At 49.8% G+C, this 20,089-nt stretch overlaps 1 protein-coding gene across 1 annotated transcript; it reads right to left on the minus strand.

Moving 5' to 3' along the window:
• Nucleotides 1-9,000: 9,000 nt before the first annotated feature.
• On the minus strand, nucleotides 9,001-17,806 carry LOC149334566 (uncharacterized). Its single transcript, XM_089557954.1, has 3 exons — nucleotides 15,595-17,806; nucleotides 13,085-13,680; nucleotides 9,001-9,044 (listed from the first exon to the last, which is right to left on the minus strand). Exons 1-3 carry the CDS (start codon nucleotides 17,346-17,348, stop codon nucleotides 9,001-9,003), a joined length of 2,394 nt encoding a protein of 797 aa, XP_089414080.1. The 5' UTR covers nucleotides 17,349-17,806.
• Nucleotides 17,807-20,089: the final 2,283 nt, after the last annotated feature.

The raw sequence follows: 20,089 nt of genomic DNA on the forward strand, positions 1-20,089 counted from the left end.
AAAAAATTCAGGTTCTTCGGTCATGGTGCCAGCCACCCACCATGGGGACGGGACAGGAACTTGCAAGCAAGTCCTGCCCACGCCACCTGTACACCTTAACTATAACCTAATATGACTCACCTCAGGGTAGTTGGTCACACACGGTTAACCCTAGCCGGCTATGAAAAGTGAAAAAACTAAGAAGAGAGGAGGAGACAGGAGAGTTGTAAGAAAGAGATAGGAAAGTGAAAGACGGAGAGGAGAACAGGAAAAGGCGACTGCCGATTTCCCCTGGTCGGGTCAGGCCGGAGGTGCCGTCTACAGGAAGCTGGGGCCAAAGTGGTGTTTTGCCTCCGCCGACGGGCCTTAAGGGTCCAAACGCTCGGCATTGGCTCAACCACCAGGATCCCCTTTTCCCCGGACACGGCGATGCCACGCACGGCTAAGCGCGGGTGCTCGGGTCCGTGGTGGCACACTGCTCACCATCATCCCCCTGCGGGGGTGTCCCTGCGGATGTCAGGTACCCGTGGTGTCGCAACTCACCATCGTCTGCATGAATCAGACGCCCCTGCGGGGCGTCGACAAATGGATCTGACGGTGTGGGGTTACAACCCCATCAAGTGGCCATGAGCCCGTGGCGTTCGGCGACTTCTAGGGCTCTTGTCACCGCAGACACGTACAAGCGCTAAAAAACACGGACAGAGAAGAGACTTGGACAACACGAGCGCTCGTGTTGTCCAAGTCTCTTCTCTGTCCGTGTTTTTTAGCGCTTGTACGTGTCTGCTATGAACCAACTAGCCCAAAGGTCTGTGCTCTTGTCACAACCCGGATCTGTGTGTCCGAGTCGGAACTGAGCAATCCGGCCTCCCACTGGTCTGTATTCGAGAGCTGCAAGCCTCGAGGGGGGGAGACCCGAGGGCAAGCCCAGAGTATGTGGGATAGAGTGGCATGTTGGCCACACAGTTGACAGGAAGGGGAGTAGACCCCAGGGTATATGCGGGCATATACCCTGGGGTCTCACAAAGTGAAGTCACGCTTTTGAATGAGCGAGTCGCGACGCTGGAAACATCGTTGGCCAACCAACGTTCAGGTGAAGCCAGCACATCTGAACAGGCGCATAGCTGCGTCTCGGAACAATTGTCGCTCATTACGTCTAGGTGCGATGATGCAGAAACTCGTTTGCGACGATGCAACCTCCTTTTCTTTGGATTGGAAGACGATCCTGAAGAGGATTGGGCTGCTTCTGAACAAAAAATAATTCAGTTTTGTTCAGATAAACTAGGAATCGAAACAACCGGTACACAGTTCGAACGCGTTCACAGACTAGGGAAATATAACGATGACAAGCGGAGGCCAATTATAGCAAAAATGATGTTTTTCAAGGATAAAGTGCACATTCTTTCATGTGCACGTAAACTGAAGGGAACTTTGTTTTCCATCGGCGAAGATTTCTCGCTCACAACTAGACAGGCAAGGAAGAAGCTTTATGAATTTGCCAAGGCTTTGAACAAGCCTTTCAAACTATCTTTTGACAAGCTGCACATGGGACCCAAGACGTACATATATAACACCACTACAGACAGCGTTGTGCCATCCAACAGGTAGCTAAACAATAGTAAATGCCCGAATGATACTCACGAGTCGAGTGCACGTAACAGTCAATCACTATCTTTGTCATATGCCAACATCCGAAGCCTAGTGCCAAAACGCGATCTGCTTTCTTCTTTCCTAGACGATAGTGAATCGCACATCATCATTCTTACAGAAACTTGGTTGAATCCTAACATTACAAACAACGAAATCATTCGTGGTGCACATTCATACAACATATACAGGCATGATCGCATTGAAAAAAGAGGCGGTGGCGTCCTTTTAGGCATAAAGAAAACAATAACATCATACGTAATTAACACCGATTCACATCTGGAAATTGTCTGGGCCGCCTGCCTACTATCTTCCACTAGGATTCTGATAGGCGCTTGTTACCGCCCGCCAGATTCTAGTCATTCTTTCATTAATGAATTGCGTATCAGTATTACTAAAGCAACAGAGTTATGTCCTGCTCATAGCATCTATCTCATCGGAGATTTTAATTTTCCTTTAATCAACTGGGCTCAACTATCATCATCTTGTCATATTTCCACAGAATTTTGTAACCTGACGCTTGATTTCAACCTGTTCCAGGTTGTAAACCGACCTACACGCGACACTAACATACTAGATCTGATACTGACTACAGCACCGGAAACGATAGGATCAGTCACTCATTTAAAGGGATTCAGCGATCATCATTTACTTCAGCTAAGTATTGACATCCCGGTTCAGTTTATGGGCTATGTGACAAAAAAGATGCACGATTATAATAAGGCTAACTTCACAGCTATCAACACAGAACTAGAAACCTTCTTTTATCACACATTTCTACCTTCAATTAACAACCGATGCGTTGCGGAAAACTGGATACTTTTTAGAGATAAGATTTCATATTTGATCAACCGGTTTGTTCCTGTGATCAAAATAACTAAAGATAAATCTAATCCCTGGTTTACTAGAAGGCTTAAACAACTAAGGAACAAGAAAAAGCGGCTATACCGGAATGCTAAGCGTTCCTGTACCATTTCTGCGTGGAATAAGTACAGTGACGCACTAAAACTCTATTGCTCCGCCTTATCTGCTGCAAAAGACAAATATTTTTCTCATGATCTTCCAGCCCTTTTGAAAACTAACCCCAAAAAGTTTTGGAAACAAGTATGCCATGAGCGTGATGATAGTTCCATCTCTCTACAAAGTAACAACACCCCCATCCCAGACAACGAGTGCCCCTCAATATTTAACACCTTCTTTTCATCTGTGTTCTCTTCTGAAGATCATTCTACCCTTCCGGAAGTTCCCGATCTTAATTACCGCTACATGACACCTATTCAGATAAGTGAAGAAGGCATCACGTGTCTCATAAATTCTCTGAAGGTATCTACTTCGGCTGGTGTTGACGGCATTAATTCAAAAATTTTAAAAAATACAGTTCCAGTGACAAGCAAAATTTTATTTCATATTTTTCAGCAATCATTAACCACAGGAATACTACCCTCAGACTGGAAGATAGCTAAAATAGTGCCAATTTTTAAATCTGGAAACAAAAACTCAGCTGAAAATTACCGTCCTATATCTCTCACGTGCATCTGCTGCAAAATGCTGGAACATATAATTTCATCGCATGTCTTCAGTCATCTTGAGCAGAATAACTTTTTTTTACACTAATCAACACGGGTTTAGAAAGGGTCACTCCTGCGAAACACAGTTATTCGAACTAACTACTGATTTGCATTTTAATATGAACGATAACCTTCAAACTGACTGTATATTCCTTGATTTTGCCAAAGCGTTTGACCGCGTAGCTCACTGCCGCATGATTTCGAAATTATCATCACTCCGTCTAGACTCGCTAACTTTAACATGGCTTCGTAACTTCCTCTCGCATCGCCAACAGTTTGTATTTGTTAATAATATGTCCTCTAACCTTTCCCCAGTTAACTCCGGTGTACCGCAGGGCAGTGTGCTTGGTCCCTTATTATTCCTTATTTATATCAATGATTTAGCTAATAACATAACTTCCAGTATGCGAATTTTCGCGGATGATTGCATTATATACCGCCCTATTAGATCTACTAATGACCACCTGACGCTCCAATCAGACCTTCTTACTATTAACGACTGGTGCAACTCATGGTTAATGACTCTTAATGTATCAAAGTGCAAAGTCATCTCTTTCACCCGTAAAAATAACAAATCTAGCTATACATACCGTATTCAAAATGATCTACTCTCTCACGTATCACATTACAAATACCTTGGCGTTAACCTTTCTTCAGATCTTTCATGGTCATACCATATCTCATCCATATGTGCCGTCGCCTCAAAGTCATTAGGATACCTACGCCGTAATCTCCGAAATTCACCATCTAATATTCGAAAACTAGCATACCTCACTTTTGTTCGCCCACAACTTGAATTTGCTTCTCCCATTTGGTCTCCCTATCATAAGAACATGATCATCGCGTTAGAATCTATCCAAAACAGGGCAGCACGATTCATTTCCCGAAACTATAACTACCGTTCAAGCGTCACTCAGATTAAAACAGATCTTTCTCTACAATCATTAAGCACGCGCCGTGACATCGCTCTCCTAACACTTTTTCACAAATATGCGCACTTCAATAGAACTACTTCATTTCAACTCGATGTCTCATCCCGCACGTCGAAAAGATTATATAATCAGTTTAGTTTTGCAAGAATATATGGTGACACATTGCCTTTCAATTCATCTGCACTATCACGAGCCATCAGATTATGGAATGATCTGCCAGACAACATCGCTTCCGCGTCTAATCTAGAATCTTTCCATTCTCAACTCATCACATATTTCACTGAAACCGTCATTTAGCACACCTACGTTCAAGTCTTTTTTTTTGTTCTTTGCTTTGCTGCTACACTCGTGCCATTCGGATGTTTTTTACTTATGTTTGCCTGCCTTGTTTCCGTGTTTGCCTCAATCGCGCTATTTTGTTCCCACGTTCGGTGAGCACATTATCCTTTATTGTAGTGATTTATTTTGTGTCGCGTATTCTTTTTATCTTTTCCTGTTGTTATTTCCGCGTTGTTTCTTCTTCTCCACTAATTTGTTGATATATTGTTTATCATGAATGTATGTTTCTCTTTTGTTTCCTTAGGTTATTAATGCACTGTATAGATTTATTTCTTTTTTATCATGGTCATATGTTCCCTTTTGTTTCCTCTGGTTTTAATGCACTGTATTATATTTTTTTCGCCCCCCTTACACAATGCCCAATGGGCCTGTAAGGTATTTCAAATAAAAAAAAATATATCGCGGGGTTGGGGAAAGTGTTCGTTTAGAGTTGCCTCCACGCAACTTCTTGGGGTTTGGTGAGAGAAGTATGTGCGGGGGGGATATAGAAGTCTACCTAAGCGGTAGTGCATGGTTATGTCATGAAATGTAACCATACGATCTCTCGCCGTCCGCAGGACGGGCGACCCCACATCCCGGTCGACGAATCCTCGGGCATAATTGTGGGCCGCCTCGTTCCCTGGATGCGATGAGTGCGCAGGGACCCAGATCAATTGGATCGGGCGGAGTTGAAGTTTGGTGGAGTGGAGGAGAGAGAGGGTGACAGGGGAAACCCGGCCTTTGGCGAAATTACGAATCGCAGATTTAGAGTCGCTGAAGATGGTTTGTGCAGAGGTGGAGACCATCGCCAATGCTATGGCCGCCTCCTCGGCCTCTTCAGGCGATCTCACGGGAATGGAGCACGCAACTAGCGGCCGTCCACAGTAGTTTACAACCGCAAGCGAAAAAGCTTCGCGGTCGGGGTATTCGGCGGCGTCGACATAGACCGCTGTCCGATCTGTTAAATACTTTTTGTGCAGAGACTTCGCCCTGTGCTTGCGGCGAGCGACATGATACTCTGGGTGCATATTTTTAGGAAGAGGGGTAACTATAAGGTTACTGCGGATATGGTGTGGAAGCTGGACCCTGTCGGGTGCGGTTGTTTCGAAGCGTATTCCAAGCTTGTCGAGTATGTGACGTCCCGTGGAGGTGTGAGTGAAACGCTCGTACTGAGAAGTGAGATGAGCTTCCGATAGCTCCGTCACAGTGTTGTAGATCCCTAATTCCAGTAGTTTATACGTGGGGGTCCGGTGGGGGAGATGAAGAGCCGCCTTGTATGCCTGTCGAGTAAGGCAGTCAACGCGGTCCTGTTCCTGGCAGCTAAGGTAGAGATAAGGGAGGGTATATTTGTATTGCATTATTAACTCTTTCTGTCGGACCTCTGCAAATGATTACCTAACCCCTGCTATACCATCTAAAACGAAGTCACCACAGCCTAAACATCACGCCTTATTTTGCCCGCACGGACACTTTTAAATACAGTTTTTTTCCGCGTGCAATCGAATATTGGAATTGTTTACCCGGTTCTACTTGCTCTCTTCCTTTAGACCTGTTTTTAGCGGCTATTGAATAGTTTTTTCGTTTTTCTTGTTTTCACTCGTACTGTTTCGGATGTTTGCCATTGTTGTGCTCCATGTTTTCCTAAACTGTTGTTCACACCCACCTCTGCAATAGCCCAATAGGGCTGCAGTATGTATAAATAAATAAATATGTGAGGCGACTGATAACAAACGCCTGAACAAGACGTCGGAGGTCATCCTCTCGCATGCATCTATGTTTATTAGCAATGCGACGAATTAGACGAATGGTCTGCGATACAGAGACAGTAAGTTTAGCTAGAGTGTCGCTTCATGGTTCATGGTTAAACTGCGCGAAGAGAACACGGACAGAGACAGAAACACACGTACACACAGAGCGCCGAATGTCGCAGAGTGCAGAGCGCAGAGCGCTCTGAGCGCAGAGCGCAGAGTGTTGGTGTTTTTCCGATTGCTCTGGATGAGGAGCCCCAATACCCTAATGGTAGATACTTCGCGTATGGGCTGACCACTAGCAGTAATGCAGATGGGAGGATGGCCGTGGAGGCCGGATTGACCTCGGATGAGCAGCAGCTCGGACTTCTGAGGGGAGCACGAGAGGTCGGCTGCGGCTACATGGCGCTCAATGACATCGACCGCTTGTTGAAGTGCGGATTCAACCTCAGCATCGTTGCCTGTTGAAACCCAGAGGGTAATGTCGCCTGCGTATAAGGTATGGGATAGCCGGGGGATAGCGTCTAATTATGAAGGTAGCGTGAGCAAAGCGACATTGAAAAAAAATGGGGAGAGAACGGATCCCTGGGGGGTACCATTGCTACCGAGGTTTATAGGGTCTGAGAGGAGAGAGCCAAAGCTAAGCTCAGCTGTACGACCAGAGAGGAAAGTACGTATATACTCGTAGGTACGGTGACTAGGATTTAATAGGGAGAGGTTAATGAGAATAGCTCCGTGCGAGACGCTGTCAAATGCTTTAGTTAAATCAAGCCCTAGAATAGCCTTTGTGCCCGCTCTGGTAGAGGGGCACAGTATCTCTCGTGAGAGCTGGAGCATAATGTCTTGCGTAGAGAGATTTGAGCGGAAGCCAATCATGGTGTGAGGTAGGAGATGGTTATCTTCAACGTAATTATCGAGACGGTTGAGAATGACGTGCTCCATCAGTTTCCCAGCATAGGAAGTGAGGGAGATGGGGCGGAGGTTTTCGAGAGCTAGTTGTTTGCCTGGCTTCGGTATGAAAGTCACGCGTGCATGTTTCCATGCTGCGGGGATTTTACCCTCTCTCCAGCAATCATTCATAAAGGCAGTGAGGGCCTCAATGGACGGGTCATCTAAATTACGGAGTTTTGTTGGAAATGCCGTCCGGTCCCGGGGCAGTTAGGACGGAGCTGAGTGAGAGGGAATCTTACCTCAGCTTCCGAAATCTCCTGATCGAGGGCAGGGTTGGCACCGCCCATGTAGGGGGGGGAGAGGGTCCGGGGAAGTAGTATTGAGATAGCGTACACGAAGTTCACCGAGAAGATCCTGGTCTGAGCCGGGGTGTTGATGGACTATGCGGGAAATGGTGTCTCGTTTGGATGTTTTGCAACCGTCTGGGTCTAAAAGGTAACGGAGAAGGTGCCAGGTGCGAGTTAGCCCGAGCTGTCCACGCATGTTGTCACACACTTGACCCCATTGCTGGGTAGTCAGTGCGATAGTGTGCGCCTCAATCTGTTTGTCTATCTGAGCTACTCTACGCCGAAGCGTTCTATTGTGGCGCTGTTTTTTCCAACGGTTTTGCAGGCTTTCGCGGGCCTGCCATAGGTGGAGGAGACGGCTGTCTGTATTGGATTGATCAGCCGTGATAGGTGACTCTTGAGTAGTAGCAGAGACATCTGCCTGCAGTTTGGAGATCCACTCGTCCAGGTTATTAATCCGGGTAGGGGCGTTGAGCACGTAGGGAACGAAACTTGTCCCAATCCGTGATTAGGGTCGGGCGACCTCTCCGGCGGAACGGGGCCATGCTGAGGGTGGTCGCGAGGAGGTAGTGGTCGCTGCCGCGGGTATTCCTAGTGTTGAGCCACTGATCGAACCGTACGTTTTTGCAGAATGTCAGATCAGGTGAAGTGTCAACAGACACGCTGTTTCCTACGCGGGTGGGGGTGTGAGGGTCAGTAACAAGGGTGAAGCCCAGTTCCTGTGCTCGCAACCACAGAGTGTTACCCTTTCGGTTGGTGGTGCGGTAACCCCAAGCGGGGTGGTGGGCATTGAAATCTCCTACAATGAGGAGACCGGAATGGTGCGCGAGCCTGTTGGCCCGGGAAAGAAGAGTGGTGAAATCGCGTCTTCTGTCTTTTGGAGGGCTATAAATGTTAAGAATGAAGCGGCTTTGGTCGCCCCTTTTACGAGGGAGGAGTTCTAGCAAGACGCAGTCTACCCCAACGTCGTCTAAGGAATGTTGGATGGCCGTCAGGTTGCGTTGAACCAAAATAGCGGTGTCGGGAGTGGTGACATCTAGGGGGGAGTATGGTTTATAGCCAGGTAGTTTCACTGGGCCATGAGTTTCCTGAAGGGCGATGATATCAGGGGGGATGTCGGAATTTTGGACATACTGCTGCAGGTTGCCTCGCTTGCGGCGAAACCCCCTGCAGTTCCATTGCCACACATTAATTAGGTGGCGGGGCGCCATGGTGTAGTGTGGGTGAAGCTAAGATGGGTTGGGTGGTGGGAGCGTGCGGCAAGCGACCGTATGGTTTACCGCGCGTCGTGTGGAGGGCGGCCGTTGCGTTTCCCCTAGCTTCAAGGCCTGTGACGCGTGTTTGGATCTGTTGCATGAGGGTGTTAAGTTGTTGTTGGATTTGCTGCTGCATTTGTTGTTGGAACTGGAGCATTTGCTGTTGGATTTGATGGGAGAACTCAGCAAATTTTGCTTCGAGCTTAGCATCAATTTTAGTCTCTAATTTTTCCTCTAGGCGAGCCTCAAATTCCTCGAGGTCGGCAAAATTAACGTAGCGTTCTGAGCGGGAGGTAGCTTTCCGCTTAGAGGGAGGACTAGAGGTAGTATCGTTCGGTTGCGGGGGAGTAGATGAGGGCGCCTGAGGTGAGATGGTAGGAACAGGTTGAACTGGTAGAGTGGGATTTGTGGTGGATCCGGTGCAAAGGGTGGACGCTTTAAAGAAGCGTTTTCTTGTTGGAGTCTATGATTGCTAGCTTTAAGGGCTGTTATCTCGTCGCGCAGGGCTTGCAGCTCTGAATCACGAGACTGAGATTGCTGAGAGTGAGAAGCCGCAGCTGCCCAGCTCACCTGGCTTTTCTTGGAGGGCTCTCGGTGAGGAGACGACTTGGAGTCCAGGGGTGGGAAGGACTGGGAGCGATTCCGGCTGGAGCGCCAGTAAGAGGAGGAGGAGCGGTTAGAATCCATTTTGGCCGAGGTGTTTCCAGACCCTTGGCGACGGGTCCGGGATCGGGAACGATGGGAGGTGGAGGCACTGTCTGAGTCAGCTTGTAGCTGGCGTTTCAGTACGGCAGCAGGCACTTTGTAGCGGCGTTTACACTTGGAGGAACCAGTCTGGTGAGGATCAGAACAAACTATACAAGTGGGGGTGCATTCATGAGTTTCGTCAGGGTCGCAAACTCCGCAGTGAGGACACTTGGAGAGCTTGGGAGACGGGCAAACGTCCTCTCGGTGTCCTGTTTTGCGACAGTTAAGGCAGGCTTCCACTTTGTTCTTGAAGATGTAGCAGCGCACAGCACTTCCTGCGTAGGAGACTTGGCGGGGGACCTTTGTCCCTGCGAAAGTGATGACAATAGATTGGGTCTTGCCTAAACGGCGGGCGTAGAGAATGCAGTGTTCTGGATTCTGGGGTATCAAGTACTCCATGATTTCCTCCTGGGTCTCATCGACGTATTGGTGGTGAATGATACCTCGGACGTATGCGCCTCGTGGGGCCAAATAGGTGGCAACTGGGTAGCTTGTCGGACCCAGGATGATTTCCTGTAGCTTCGTGTAAGTGATGGCGTGGTCCCGGTTCGGGGTGCTAAAGGTGAGGGTGTTTTGAACGAAATTCACCCGAAGGCGGTCCTCTGCGGTATCGGAGTAAGTCAAACGAAGACTTGAGGTGATTGCTCTGCGAAGAGCGTTCTCGCCCCAGGCACGCAGATTGAGGCCCCCACGAGGGCGAATGATGACTTTAAAGTCTTCAAGAGGGAGACGTGGCAGTGACGGTGCACCTCGAGGTAGCTTACGTGACGTGGAGGGAGGTAGCTGCTGGGACGCGGTATGCTGGGCGGACGCGGACGCGGAAGGCGTCTCCGTCAGCGGTGGCTTGGGAGTGCGTTTCGGTGAAGAAGCGGTGGAGCCGCGTTCGTAGCAGTGGGCTACGTAGGTCCAGTCCGTGGGTATATAATCTTGAGGGGCTAGATCCTCCCCCTCCACGGTGACGACGTCCATGCTTGGCGAAGCACTGGGCCCGGCTGCGAAGCAGAGCCTATCGCCAGCGGCGGTAGGCTTAGCGAGGCTGGCGCTGGGCTCGGTGGAAACAAGTGTCCATGCAGGTCACAAAAACGGAGTGCCGGTCCCGAAATTGGGCTGAGCAGGTGCCGAGCACCTTCGTGAACTTCGGGAGACACAATAAAAGTCGGCGGAAGGTCAAAAGTCGGTCAAAATAGGAGAAATGGCCGGAGCCCATACGCACACGCGTCTGCACACCAGGCCAGGAACGCCGACCTCCTGTTCATTCCAAACCATCGAGCTGGCATGGCGGAGTGGATAGCATGCTCGTCTCGCACGCCGAAGACCGGGGTTCGATTCCCGAGCTCGAGCAATTTCCTACTCTGTTTTATTTATTTATATGGCCTGACTAGAGCAGCTAGTTAGGCTAATTGATTAATTAAGCAATTAACTATGCTCAGTCCCACTTACTTGCAGCATCATTATACGATCCCTTTAAATGGTTGCATGGTTACTAGCCAAAGTACAATTGGCCCCGTTTGAAATTCGCGCACTGTGACATCACGACCGTTTCGACCAATTGAAAAGCGTGACATTTCTGTCGACAACTGCTGCTTACAACGATGAGACATTAAATTTAGGCTTTCGCCTTAAAATCTCTTCCGTTCTAAATACCACGTTTAACTTCGGCTTGGATGAGAGCGACAAGCGCATATCTCTAGCCCATAGCCACGAAACACAGAACGTCTTATGGTGTCTTCGACTGGTCGCTCCCACGATCCGGTTCGGATTTGGCAAAGTGAGAGCCGCTCCAGCTCCGAGCGCATAGCGAGATCGGTCAAGCCGAATGGTCAGCAAGCTTTCAGAGCGAAAGCGCAGGAAGCAGAAAAGGGACGTAACTTCCGTAATGGCGTACCCAACGTAATGATTCGTGTTTTTTTCGACATTTCGCCTCACAGAGCCACACAGCAGGGACGTTTTAAATGCGTCTAATACCTAAGCGCCTAAACTTGCTTGAACGGATGCGTAAAAACCGACGCGTTAGGCCTCGCCAGACCGGTCGTGGTGTGTCCTGGGCTACCCTGGCTTCGCATCCGTCTCCACGAAACGGCGGAAGTGGCTCTGTCACGTGAACACATCTCGGGGCCGCTCCGACTTTTTTCTCGGAGGGCCTCAGAGCGCTCTGAGCTGGAGGCGGGTGCTCTGAAAGAACCAGCCGAATGTAGTCAGAGCGCTTGATTTCGACCAGCCGAACGATCAGGTAGCATGGTCGTGCCGGAGAGGGGATGAGGAAGGTCGGAGACGAGGTTTGAGGGAAAGACAAGAAGAAGAACTTTATACAAGGGAATTTACATATATACAAACAGCAACTGAGAGAACGTCTCAGTAAGAGAGTCTCAAAACAAGGAGCAGAGCTACATGTCGATGAGCTCAGATGGTCAGGAGCTACTCGGCCGTCCAAGGCGCCGAGTTTTATATCCTTCCTTGTCCCTGGGCTCCCTAGATGGGGGCGGGCTTGTCGGGAAAGGAGGGTGCTGAAAGTTCACTGTGGCACCCACACACACACACACACTCAATAGGGAACACGTCCCCGTCACGTGTTGGGAGAGAAGGATGCACTCTGCGTCGCGCAGATTCTGGAATGCTCTCGAACAGCATTCCTGCGCCTTTCATGTGGTCGCACGTGCTCGGGGTAGGGGAAACGGTCGTTGACCACTTCTTCCTGGAAGACGGTTGCTGCTGTCAACTTGATGTGCCCCTTGGAATGTCTAGTACTGTGGAACGTGGCAGCTAACTTCTTTCTGTACTGCGGAGCTGGCTGGCCAGATGCGGGGTGGATGACCGACGCCGCTTCCGTGGCTAATTCAGGCGTTTACCCCGCATGCCTTTCGCGACTCATCGGCATTCCGCTGCTACCACGCCGATTTTTTTCTCACGAAGGAGGCGAAACGTAACAGACTGCCCCGCCGGGAGAAGGAGATCCCGATGGACAGGGGACTGCATCCGCTGTCTGGAGGGATGTCGCTCGAGGCTGCTTTTAACTGGAGTCGGTCATCTCTCGTTGCTTCTTGAGCCCAGCGCACCTCGAAGGCTTCCTTCGCACGTTCAGGTTCACAAAGGGCACTGCAACGTGACTTCAAAATGACCGGTTCCCTGCTAGCGTTAGAACTACGCCGAAAACCCAACCGGTCAGTCAGCAAGCACGACACAATCCACACTAAGCAATGCCAGCCTCTTTCCCTCTTATTCAGTCATTTAATCCTTTAATCCCTGGGAGTAGTCCAGCAGCACTCAGTGTCCACAAATCCGAACATTACACTGCAAAACCCGTCTCACTTTGAAACAAAAAAGCAAAAACGATATGTTCAAAAGCCTATATCAGGAAAAAAAACACCAGTAAGCAGCAACTTCGAGGCTGATTCTTGCGCTAGGGACTTCGACTCAAGCCATCGGCGTTACCGTTGAGACTCCCCTTTTTGTAACGCACCTCAAAAGAATATTGTTGCAATACGAGGCTCCAGCGCAGGAGGCGGCCATTTTTGGAAGAGGTTATCTGCAGCCATTGGAGAGGGCAATGATCCGTCTCTATGATAAACCTCGAGCCGGCAAGGTAGCACGACAATTTCTGAACGGCCCATACGAGACACGCGCATTCTTTCTCGGTGGCGCTGTACGCCTGCTCACGGCTGGTCAGCTTACGACTAGCATACAGGACAGGGTGCTCCTCTTCTCCATTTTCCTTCTGGCACAACACAACGCCCATGCCCCGCTCACTAGCATCGCACTGAACCACGAAACCTTTAGAGTAGTCGGGCGATCGTAGCACAGGCTGACTCGTTAGAGCGCTCTTTAGGGTGCTAAAGGCTGTTTCCATTTTTTTGTCCCAGGCGACTGTTTGTGGCTCTGTTTTCCTGAGAGCATCCGTCAAGGGACTCGCGATATCAGAATACCTGGGGATGTACCTCTGATAGTAGCCGGCGACACCCAAGAAAGACCTGATATCAGTCTTTGTGCGCGGCTGCGGGAAGTCTCGTATCGCGGCTACCTTTAGTTCCGAAGGGCGGCGACGGCCCTGGCCAATCACGTGACCGAGGTAAACAACCTCGGCCTGTGCCAACTGGCACTTAGGAGCCTTGACCGTCAAGCTCGCGTCGCGCAGGCGGGTTAAAACTGCCCGCAAGTGTGCCTTATGCTCAGGCCACGATGCGGAAAATATTGCTACATCGTCTAAATACGGCAAAGCGAACTCTTCCTGTCCCCGCAACACTTTGTCCATGAGGCTAGAAAAGCAGTACGGCGCATTCTTTAAACCAAAACTCAAAACTTTAGGACGGAATGTTCCCATTGGTGAAATGAACGCCGCATATCTACTAGCCTGCTCTGTAAGGGGAACCTGCCAGTAACCCCTGACTAGGTCTAGTGTGGAGATAAACTGAGCGTTACTAACTTTCTCGATGCGCTCCTCGATGTTCGGAATCGGATAAATTTGATCCTTAGTGATGGAATTAAGCTTGCGGTAATCGACGCAAGGACGAGGGTCCTTGCCCGGTACCTCCACTAAAATCAAAGGGGAGGTATAATCACTTTCACAAGCCTCAATAACATCCAGCTCAAGCATTTTCTTTACCTCAGCTTCCATAATATCGCGCTGGCGCGGCGGCACCCGGTACGCCTTGGACCGTACCGGCTCTGCCGAGTTAAGTTCTATGTCATGAGTAAGCACGGAAGTCCTACCTGGCCTATCAGAGAACTGACCTCGAAACTCCTGCAAGAGCTCGTGCAGCTCGGTTTTCCGCTCAGGCGACAGCGGTGCTTTCAATACCAAGTCACTAATTACTTGTTCAGTGCCTTCCCTGTTCGTCACTGAACACAATCCCGGAAGCTCGACCGGAAGCTCTTCGGGAGCGTTTACCATCATACACACCACTGCTTCCCGTTGTCTATATGGTTTGAGCAGATTACAGTGGTAAACCTGCTGTACTTTACGTTTTCCTGGTAGGTTCACTACGTAGTTAACGTCCGACAGTTTTTGCACAATCCGTGCCGGACCCTCCCACTGCACCTCGAGCCTGTTTTTCAGCGATGTCCGTAAAATCATTACGTCGTCGCCCACCTCAAAACGACGGGCCCTTGCTGTCCGATCATAATAAACTTTGGCCCTCTGCTGGGCTTTTCTCAGTGCTTCACCTGACAACTCCTGTGCCCTTTTTAAACGTTCGAGCAGCCCCAGTACGTACTCCACCACGACTGGGTCGTCGCCCCGGCCTTCCCACGATTCACGAAGCATGCGTAGCGGAGACCGCAGCGTGCGACCATACACAAGCTCAGCTGGCGAAAACCCCGTAGCCTCATGGGGCGCGGTTCTCAATGCAAACATCGCTGCAGGCAAGCATAGCTCCCAGTCTGTTTTCTTTTCAAAACACAACGCTCTCAATACCCGCTTCATGACGGAGTGGAGCTTCTCAACGGAGTTCGATTGGGGATGGTACACGGAGCTATGTAAAAGCTTTATTCCACACCTTTTTAGAAAGGCCGTGGTCAAAGCGCTTGTAAACACCGTGCCCTGGTCTGACTGGATTTCCGCAGGAAAACCAACCCGAGCGAATATGGACAGTAGTGCATTAACAATCTCAACCGAGCTGAGCTCTTTAAGCGGTACGGCCTCGGGGAACTTTGTTGCTGGGCAGATCACAGTCAAAATGTGTTTGTAGCCAGAGGTCGTTACCGGCAGTGGTCCTACTGTGTCAATAACGAGTCGTCTAAAGGGCTCCGTAATGATAGGCACCAACTTCAACGGCGCTCGCGCTTTGTCCCCAGGTTTGCCCACACGCTGACAGGTGTCACATGTCCTTACGAACAGTTCTGCGTCACGGAAACACCCCGGCCAATAATATTCTTGCAAAAGACGGTCCTTAGTCTTTTTAACTCCTAGGTGCCCGGACCACGAACCTCCATGAGACATGCGCAACAAATCCTGACGATAGCGCTGAGGCACGACGAGCTGATCGAACTCAACTCCCCTGCGGTCGAGATACTTGCGGTACAGGATCCCCCTTCTTTCTACAAAACGGATATTTTTCTGGGCGATCCCTTCTTTCACATTACAGCGGATATTCTCTAGGCTGCGGTCCTTTTTTTGCTCTGCAATCAGATCACAACTGCGGACTTCTAGTAACCTATTAAGTCCCTCTGACGTAGGCGCGATGAGCAGGTCTGCAGGTAGTTCCTCTAATTTTTCGGTGTCCGGCATTCTCTCTGGCACATCCGATGCCTTCAACGTTTCAGGCTCCTTTCTACACAGTGCAGATATGCTCTCAATCTCAGTGTGCTGTATCTCCGACCCTTTTCCACTGTTCGGCAGCGTCGCCTCCGCAACTACCGCCTTTGCAGCTAGCTCCAGAGCTCTCGATCTAGTTAAGGCCTGAACACTAGCCTCACCAAACAAAAGTCCCTTTTCGCGCAAGAGTTGATCGGACCTGTTTGAGAATAGGTACGGGTACTGAGGGGGGAGCATAGATGACACCGCGGCCTCTGTCTCAAGTGCGCCGAAAGGTCCTTCAATACGCACTTTTGCTACGGGCAAACACACGCTGTGTGCTTCTACGGCTTGTTTGATCCACGCGCACTCGCCCGTGAACATATCGGGTTCTACGTACGAGGGGTGAACCACATCCATCGTCGCCGCAGAATCCCGAAGAACTCGGCACTCTTTCCCGTTCACAACGAGGTCTCGTATGTACGGCTCGAGAAGCTTCATGTTCTCGTCGCCACTGCATACTGACAAAAGCACGAGCTTTGTTTTCGCTTCGGGACACTGCGCCGAAAAGTGTCCCGGCTTCTGGCAAGTATAACACGCGCGCGGCTGCCTTGCCTCGAACCTCTTTCTGCGTTCGGCTTCCGGCGTCTCTTTGCGCTCGGACGGACCGTTTTCACTCTGGTCCGCACCACGTTTGCCCTCCTTTATTCTAATGGGCGTGAACTTCGGCCTCTCGAACTTCGACCCGAATTCACTCTTTTGACCGTCCTTAGCTCCGCGAGCCCGACGAGTCACAAACTCCTCTGCTAGCTCGGCGGCTCTCGCCACCGTACTGACGTCTGGCCTGTCCAAGACCCAGTACCGAACGTTCTCCGGTAACCGTCTATAAAACTGTTCCAGCCCGAAACACTGCAGAACCTTCTCGTGATTACCAAAGGCCTTCTCCTCTTTGAGCCATTCCTGCATGTTTGACATAAGTTTGTAGGCGAAATCCGGATACGACTCATTTTTGTCTTTCTCAGTTTCGCGAAAGTTCCGACGGAACGCTTCCGCTGACAGCCTGTACTTTTTTAGCAGACTCGACTTCACATGATCAAAATCCTCTGCCTCCTCTTTCTTCAGGCGAGCGATTACGTCGGCCGCCTCAGCGGGCAACAAAGTGAGCAAGCGCCGTGGCCATGTTTCCCGAGAAAACCCCTGCTGCTCGCACGTTCGCTCGAAGTGAACAAGGAACAAACCAATGTCCTCTCCAGTCTTAAACGACCGCATCAAGTCAGTCATTTTGTACAATACCCGCTCTCCTGCACCGTGTGCCTGACCTCCACTACGAGCGCGTTCCATCTCTATTTCGAGACGCTTCATTTCCAAAGCGTGTTGACGCTCCCGTTCCTCTTTCTCTTGTTTTTGTTTACGTTCAAGTTCCTCCTGTTCTCTTTGTTCTTGACGTTCCTTTTCCCTCTTAAATTCCTCCTCCTTTTTCTTTGCCATTTCACTCTCAAGTTCGACCTCCTTTTTCTTTGCCATTTCCCTTTCCTCAATGGTCTCAAGGCATTCCGCGAGCTCGTCATCTTCAGCCTCCAACGCAAGAATAGCCTTCAGCAGCTCTGGTTTTCTGAGTTTGTCTGAGACATCCAGACCCAACTCTCTTGCAAGTTCCAGTAACTTCGGTTTGCGTAAAGATTTCAGATCCATGGCCGCTCCGAGTGCTGCTTTCTCTACTGCCCCTATTGTCTTGCCGCTCTAACCCGGCAGCAACGACAATCCCAATTACCAGCTCTGTTTCTGACACTTAACAAAAGCCTGGCAAAACTTAGTAGAGGAAAGTCCCGCACTCACCAAACCTCGCAGCCAAGAACCCAGCGCAGTCGTTCCGCTGCAGGCAACCAGTCATCACACAGGGCTGTTGCACTGCTCCCGACTCGCCGAACTGCTGCTCAGCAAACCGTTGACCACGTCTCTCCGCTGACGTCCGTTGACTCGATTCCACCGCTGGCAACCAGTTATTAAAGATCAGGTAGCATGGTCGTGCCGGAGAGGGGATGAGGAAGGTCGGAGACGAGGTTTGAGGGAAAGACAAGAAGAAGAACTTTATACAAGGGAATTTACATATATACAAACAGCAACTGAGAGAACGTCTCAGTAAGAGAGTCTCAAAACAAGGAGCAGAGCTACATGTCGATGAGCTCAGATGGTCAGGAGCTACTCGGCCGTCCAAGGCGCCGAGTTTTATATCCTTCCTTGTCCCTGGGCTCCCTAGATGGGGGCGGGCTTGTCGGGAAAGGAGGGTGCTGAAAGTTCACTGTGGCACCCACACACACACACACACTCAATAGGGAACACGTCCCCGTCACGTGTTGGGAGAGAAGGATGCACTCTGCGTCGCGCAGATTCTGGAATGCTCTCGAACAGCATTCCTGCGCCTTTCATGTGGTCGCACGTGCTCGGGGTAGGGGAAACGGTCGTTGACCACTTCTTCCTGGAAGACGGTTGCTGCTGTCAACTTGATGTGCCCCTTGGAATGTCTAGTACTGTGGAACGTGGCAGCTAACTTCTTTCTGTACTGCGGAGCTGGCTGGCCAGATGCGGGGTGGATGACCGACGCCGCTTCCGTGGCTAATTCAGGCGTTTACCCCGCATGCCTTTCGCGACTCATCGGCATTCCGCTGCTACCACGCCGATTTTTTTCTCACGAAGGAGGCGAAACGTAACAGACTGCATCTCAGAGCGCTCTAGAGCGATCTGAAATGACCAGTCGAAGACACCATTAGAAACGTCCTGAAACAGCTCGAAATGGCTTCACATGTCTTGCGCTAGAATGAAACGTCTCATATACGTCGACGGCAAGATGTCTTTTGGAAACTTCTTTAAGACGTCCGTTTAAGACGTCCGCGCTTTCTGAAACGTCTAACTTAAGACTATGCTACGAAGACGGGCCAATACGTTCAGGGGATTGGCAGAAAGCTGCCACCATAGATTAAACATGATATAGATCATGGCAAGCGTTTTCAAGCTTCACGTTTTATTCCAAGCCATGAATGAAACATGCAAGTGTGGCACATAAACTGTTAGATTTCAGTGCCCTACACCGATATTTTCACCTTTTTTAGAGCAGGCTCACCGGTGCAAAGTCCGCGCTTTGTGCTCAAACTCTGACAGCGCATTTTGTCATATGCAGTCCGAAATCACGTTTATCACAGTCCACATCGAGTACAACTAGCCCACCACTTGTAAAGCTGCACTAAAGTTACGCGAATCATGAAATTTGTTTCTTGTGGCGAACGCCTCTTCGTTCGGCCTCGGCTGGCCACGAGCAAGGAATGTTGCCGTCGCGCCATCGCCGCTATCGCCGCTTCCTTCCATGCTGTCTTCGCCATGTTGGGGCAGTCTGCTCGCGGTACTCGCGGCTCGCGCGCATTCTTCCCTCGCCACGGCCGGTCTCGAAAGCGGCGCGCGCCTTCGCCTGCCTTTGCGTCCTGAACGCCTCAGCTTGCTGCTTGGTGTCGCTCCGCTCGGTCGCGATACAGTCTACAGTCTACGCAAATTTAACTGTTTCAAGCAAATATAAACCTTTTTGCAAGTTGTAAATGCTTAGCGTCACATAAAAGTATGAGATGCAGTTTGTGATTATTTTTATGTTGTTGCTTTGTTTCTTTTGCATTTTTGGAATGTAGTACTTCGTCTGGCCGTTTGGCGTTGCGGTCTCTAGTGGTTCCTTGCTACGCGCGCGAAGTGGACGCTCCCAACGTTTTTCTGCCTCCTTTGTCTCGTGCTTGTGGGCGCTTCACACTGCTATTTGCAGTTTTCCCGCGATGCCTTTTACTACCAGGACTGCGCTGAAAGGTGCACCTCGTTCTCAGCAAAAGTAAGTCACCTTTCATTTCTCTCGTGTGTTGAAAGCGTCACCCTTACTGCGGCTAAGTTGCCAATGCGCCTTATTCAATCGTCGGCTGTGCGTCCCAACGTTCGTAGACAGTTTTGCGTCCCTCCTTTGGTTTGAAAATCGGAAAGCTCTCTCAGCCAGTGTTTTCATACCAAAGTGTAACGTTCGATGTTCGAAAACAGGGCGTTTCCTAGCGTTTGAGTTCTCGTTCAGTGGGTAGCGCCATGTTGCTCTTGCATCATCCTCTATGAGTTAGTTAGTTATATTGATTTTTATGGCGCAAAAGCAACTGAGGCTATGCTGCGCCAACCTCAAGGTTAGAGTTTTTGTTAATGGTGAAGCTTTTTAAAAATACTTAGAGTTTGTTTAAAACGTTGGCTTCCTTGAGAAACCTAAAAATACATGAAATGTCAACCAGTGCTCGATCACCTAAGAGTAGCATGGGGTGTAATGGGATGCTTTCCCTGTAAAATGTTGTGAAATATTTCTTTCTTAGTTCTTCTAATTTTATGCATGAAATTAAAATGTGGTTCACTGTGAGTTCAGCACCACA

Source organism: Amblyomma mixtum, chromosome 8 (assembly GCF_055824585.1).
Source record: "Amblyomma mixtum isolate Tamu chromosome 8, ASM5582458v1, whole genome shotgun sequence".
Lineage (NCBI taxonomy): Eukaryota > Metazoa > Arthropoda > Arachnida > Ixodida > Ixodidae > Amblyomma > Amblyomma mixtum.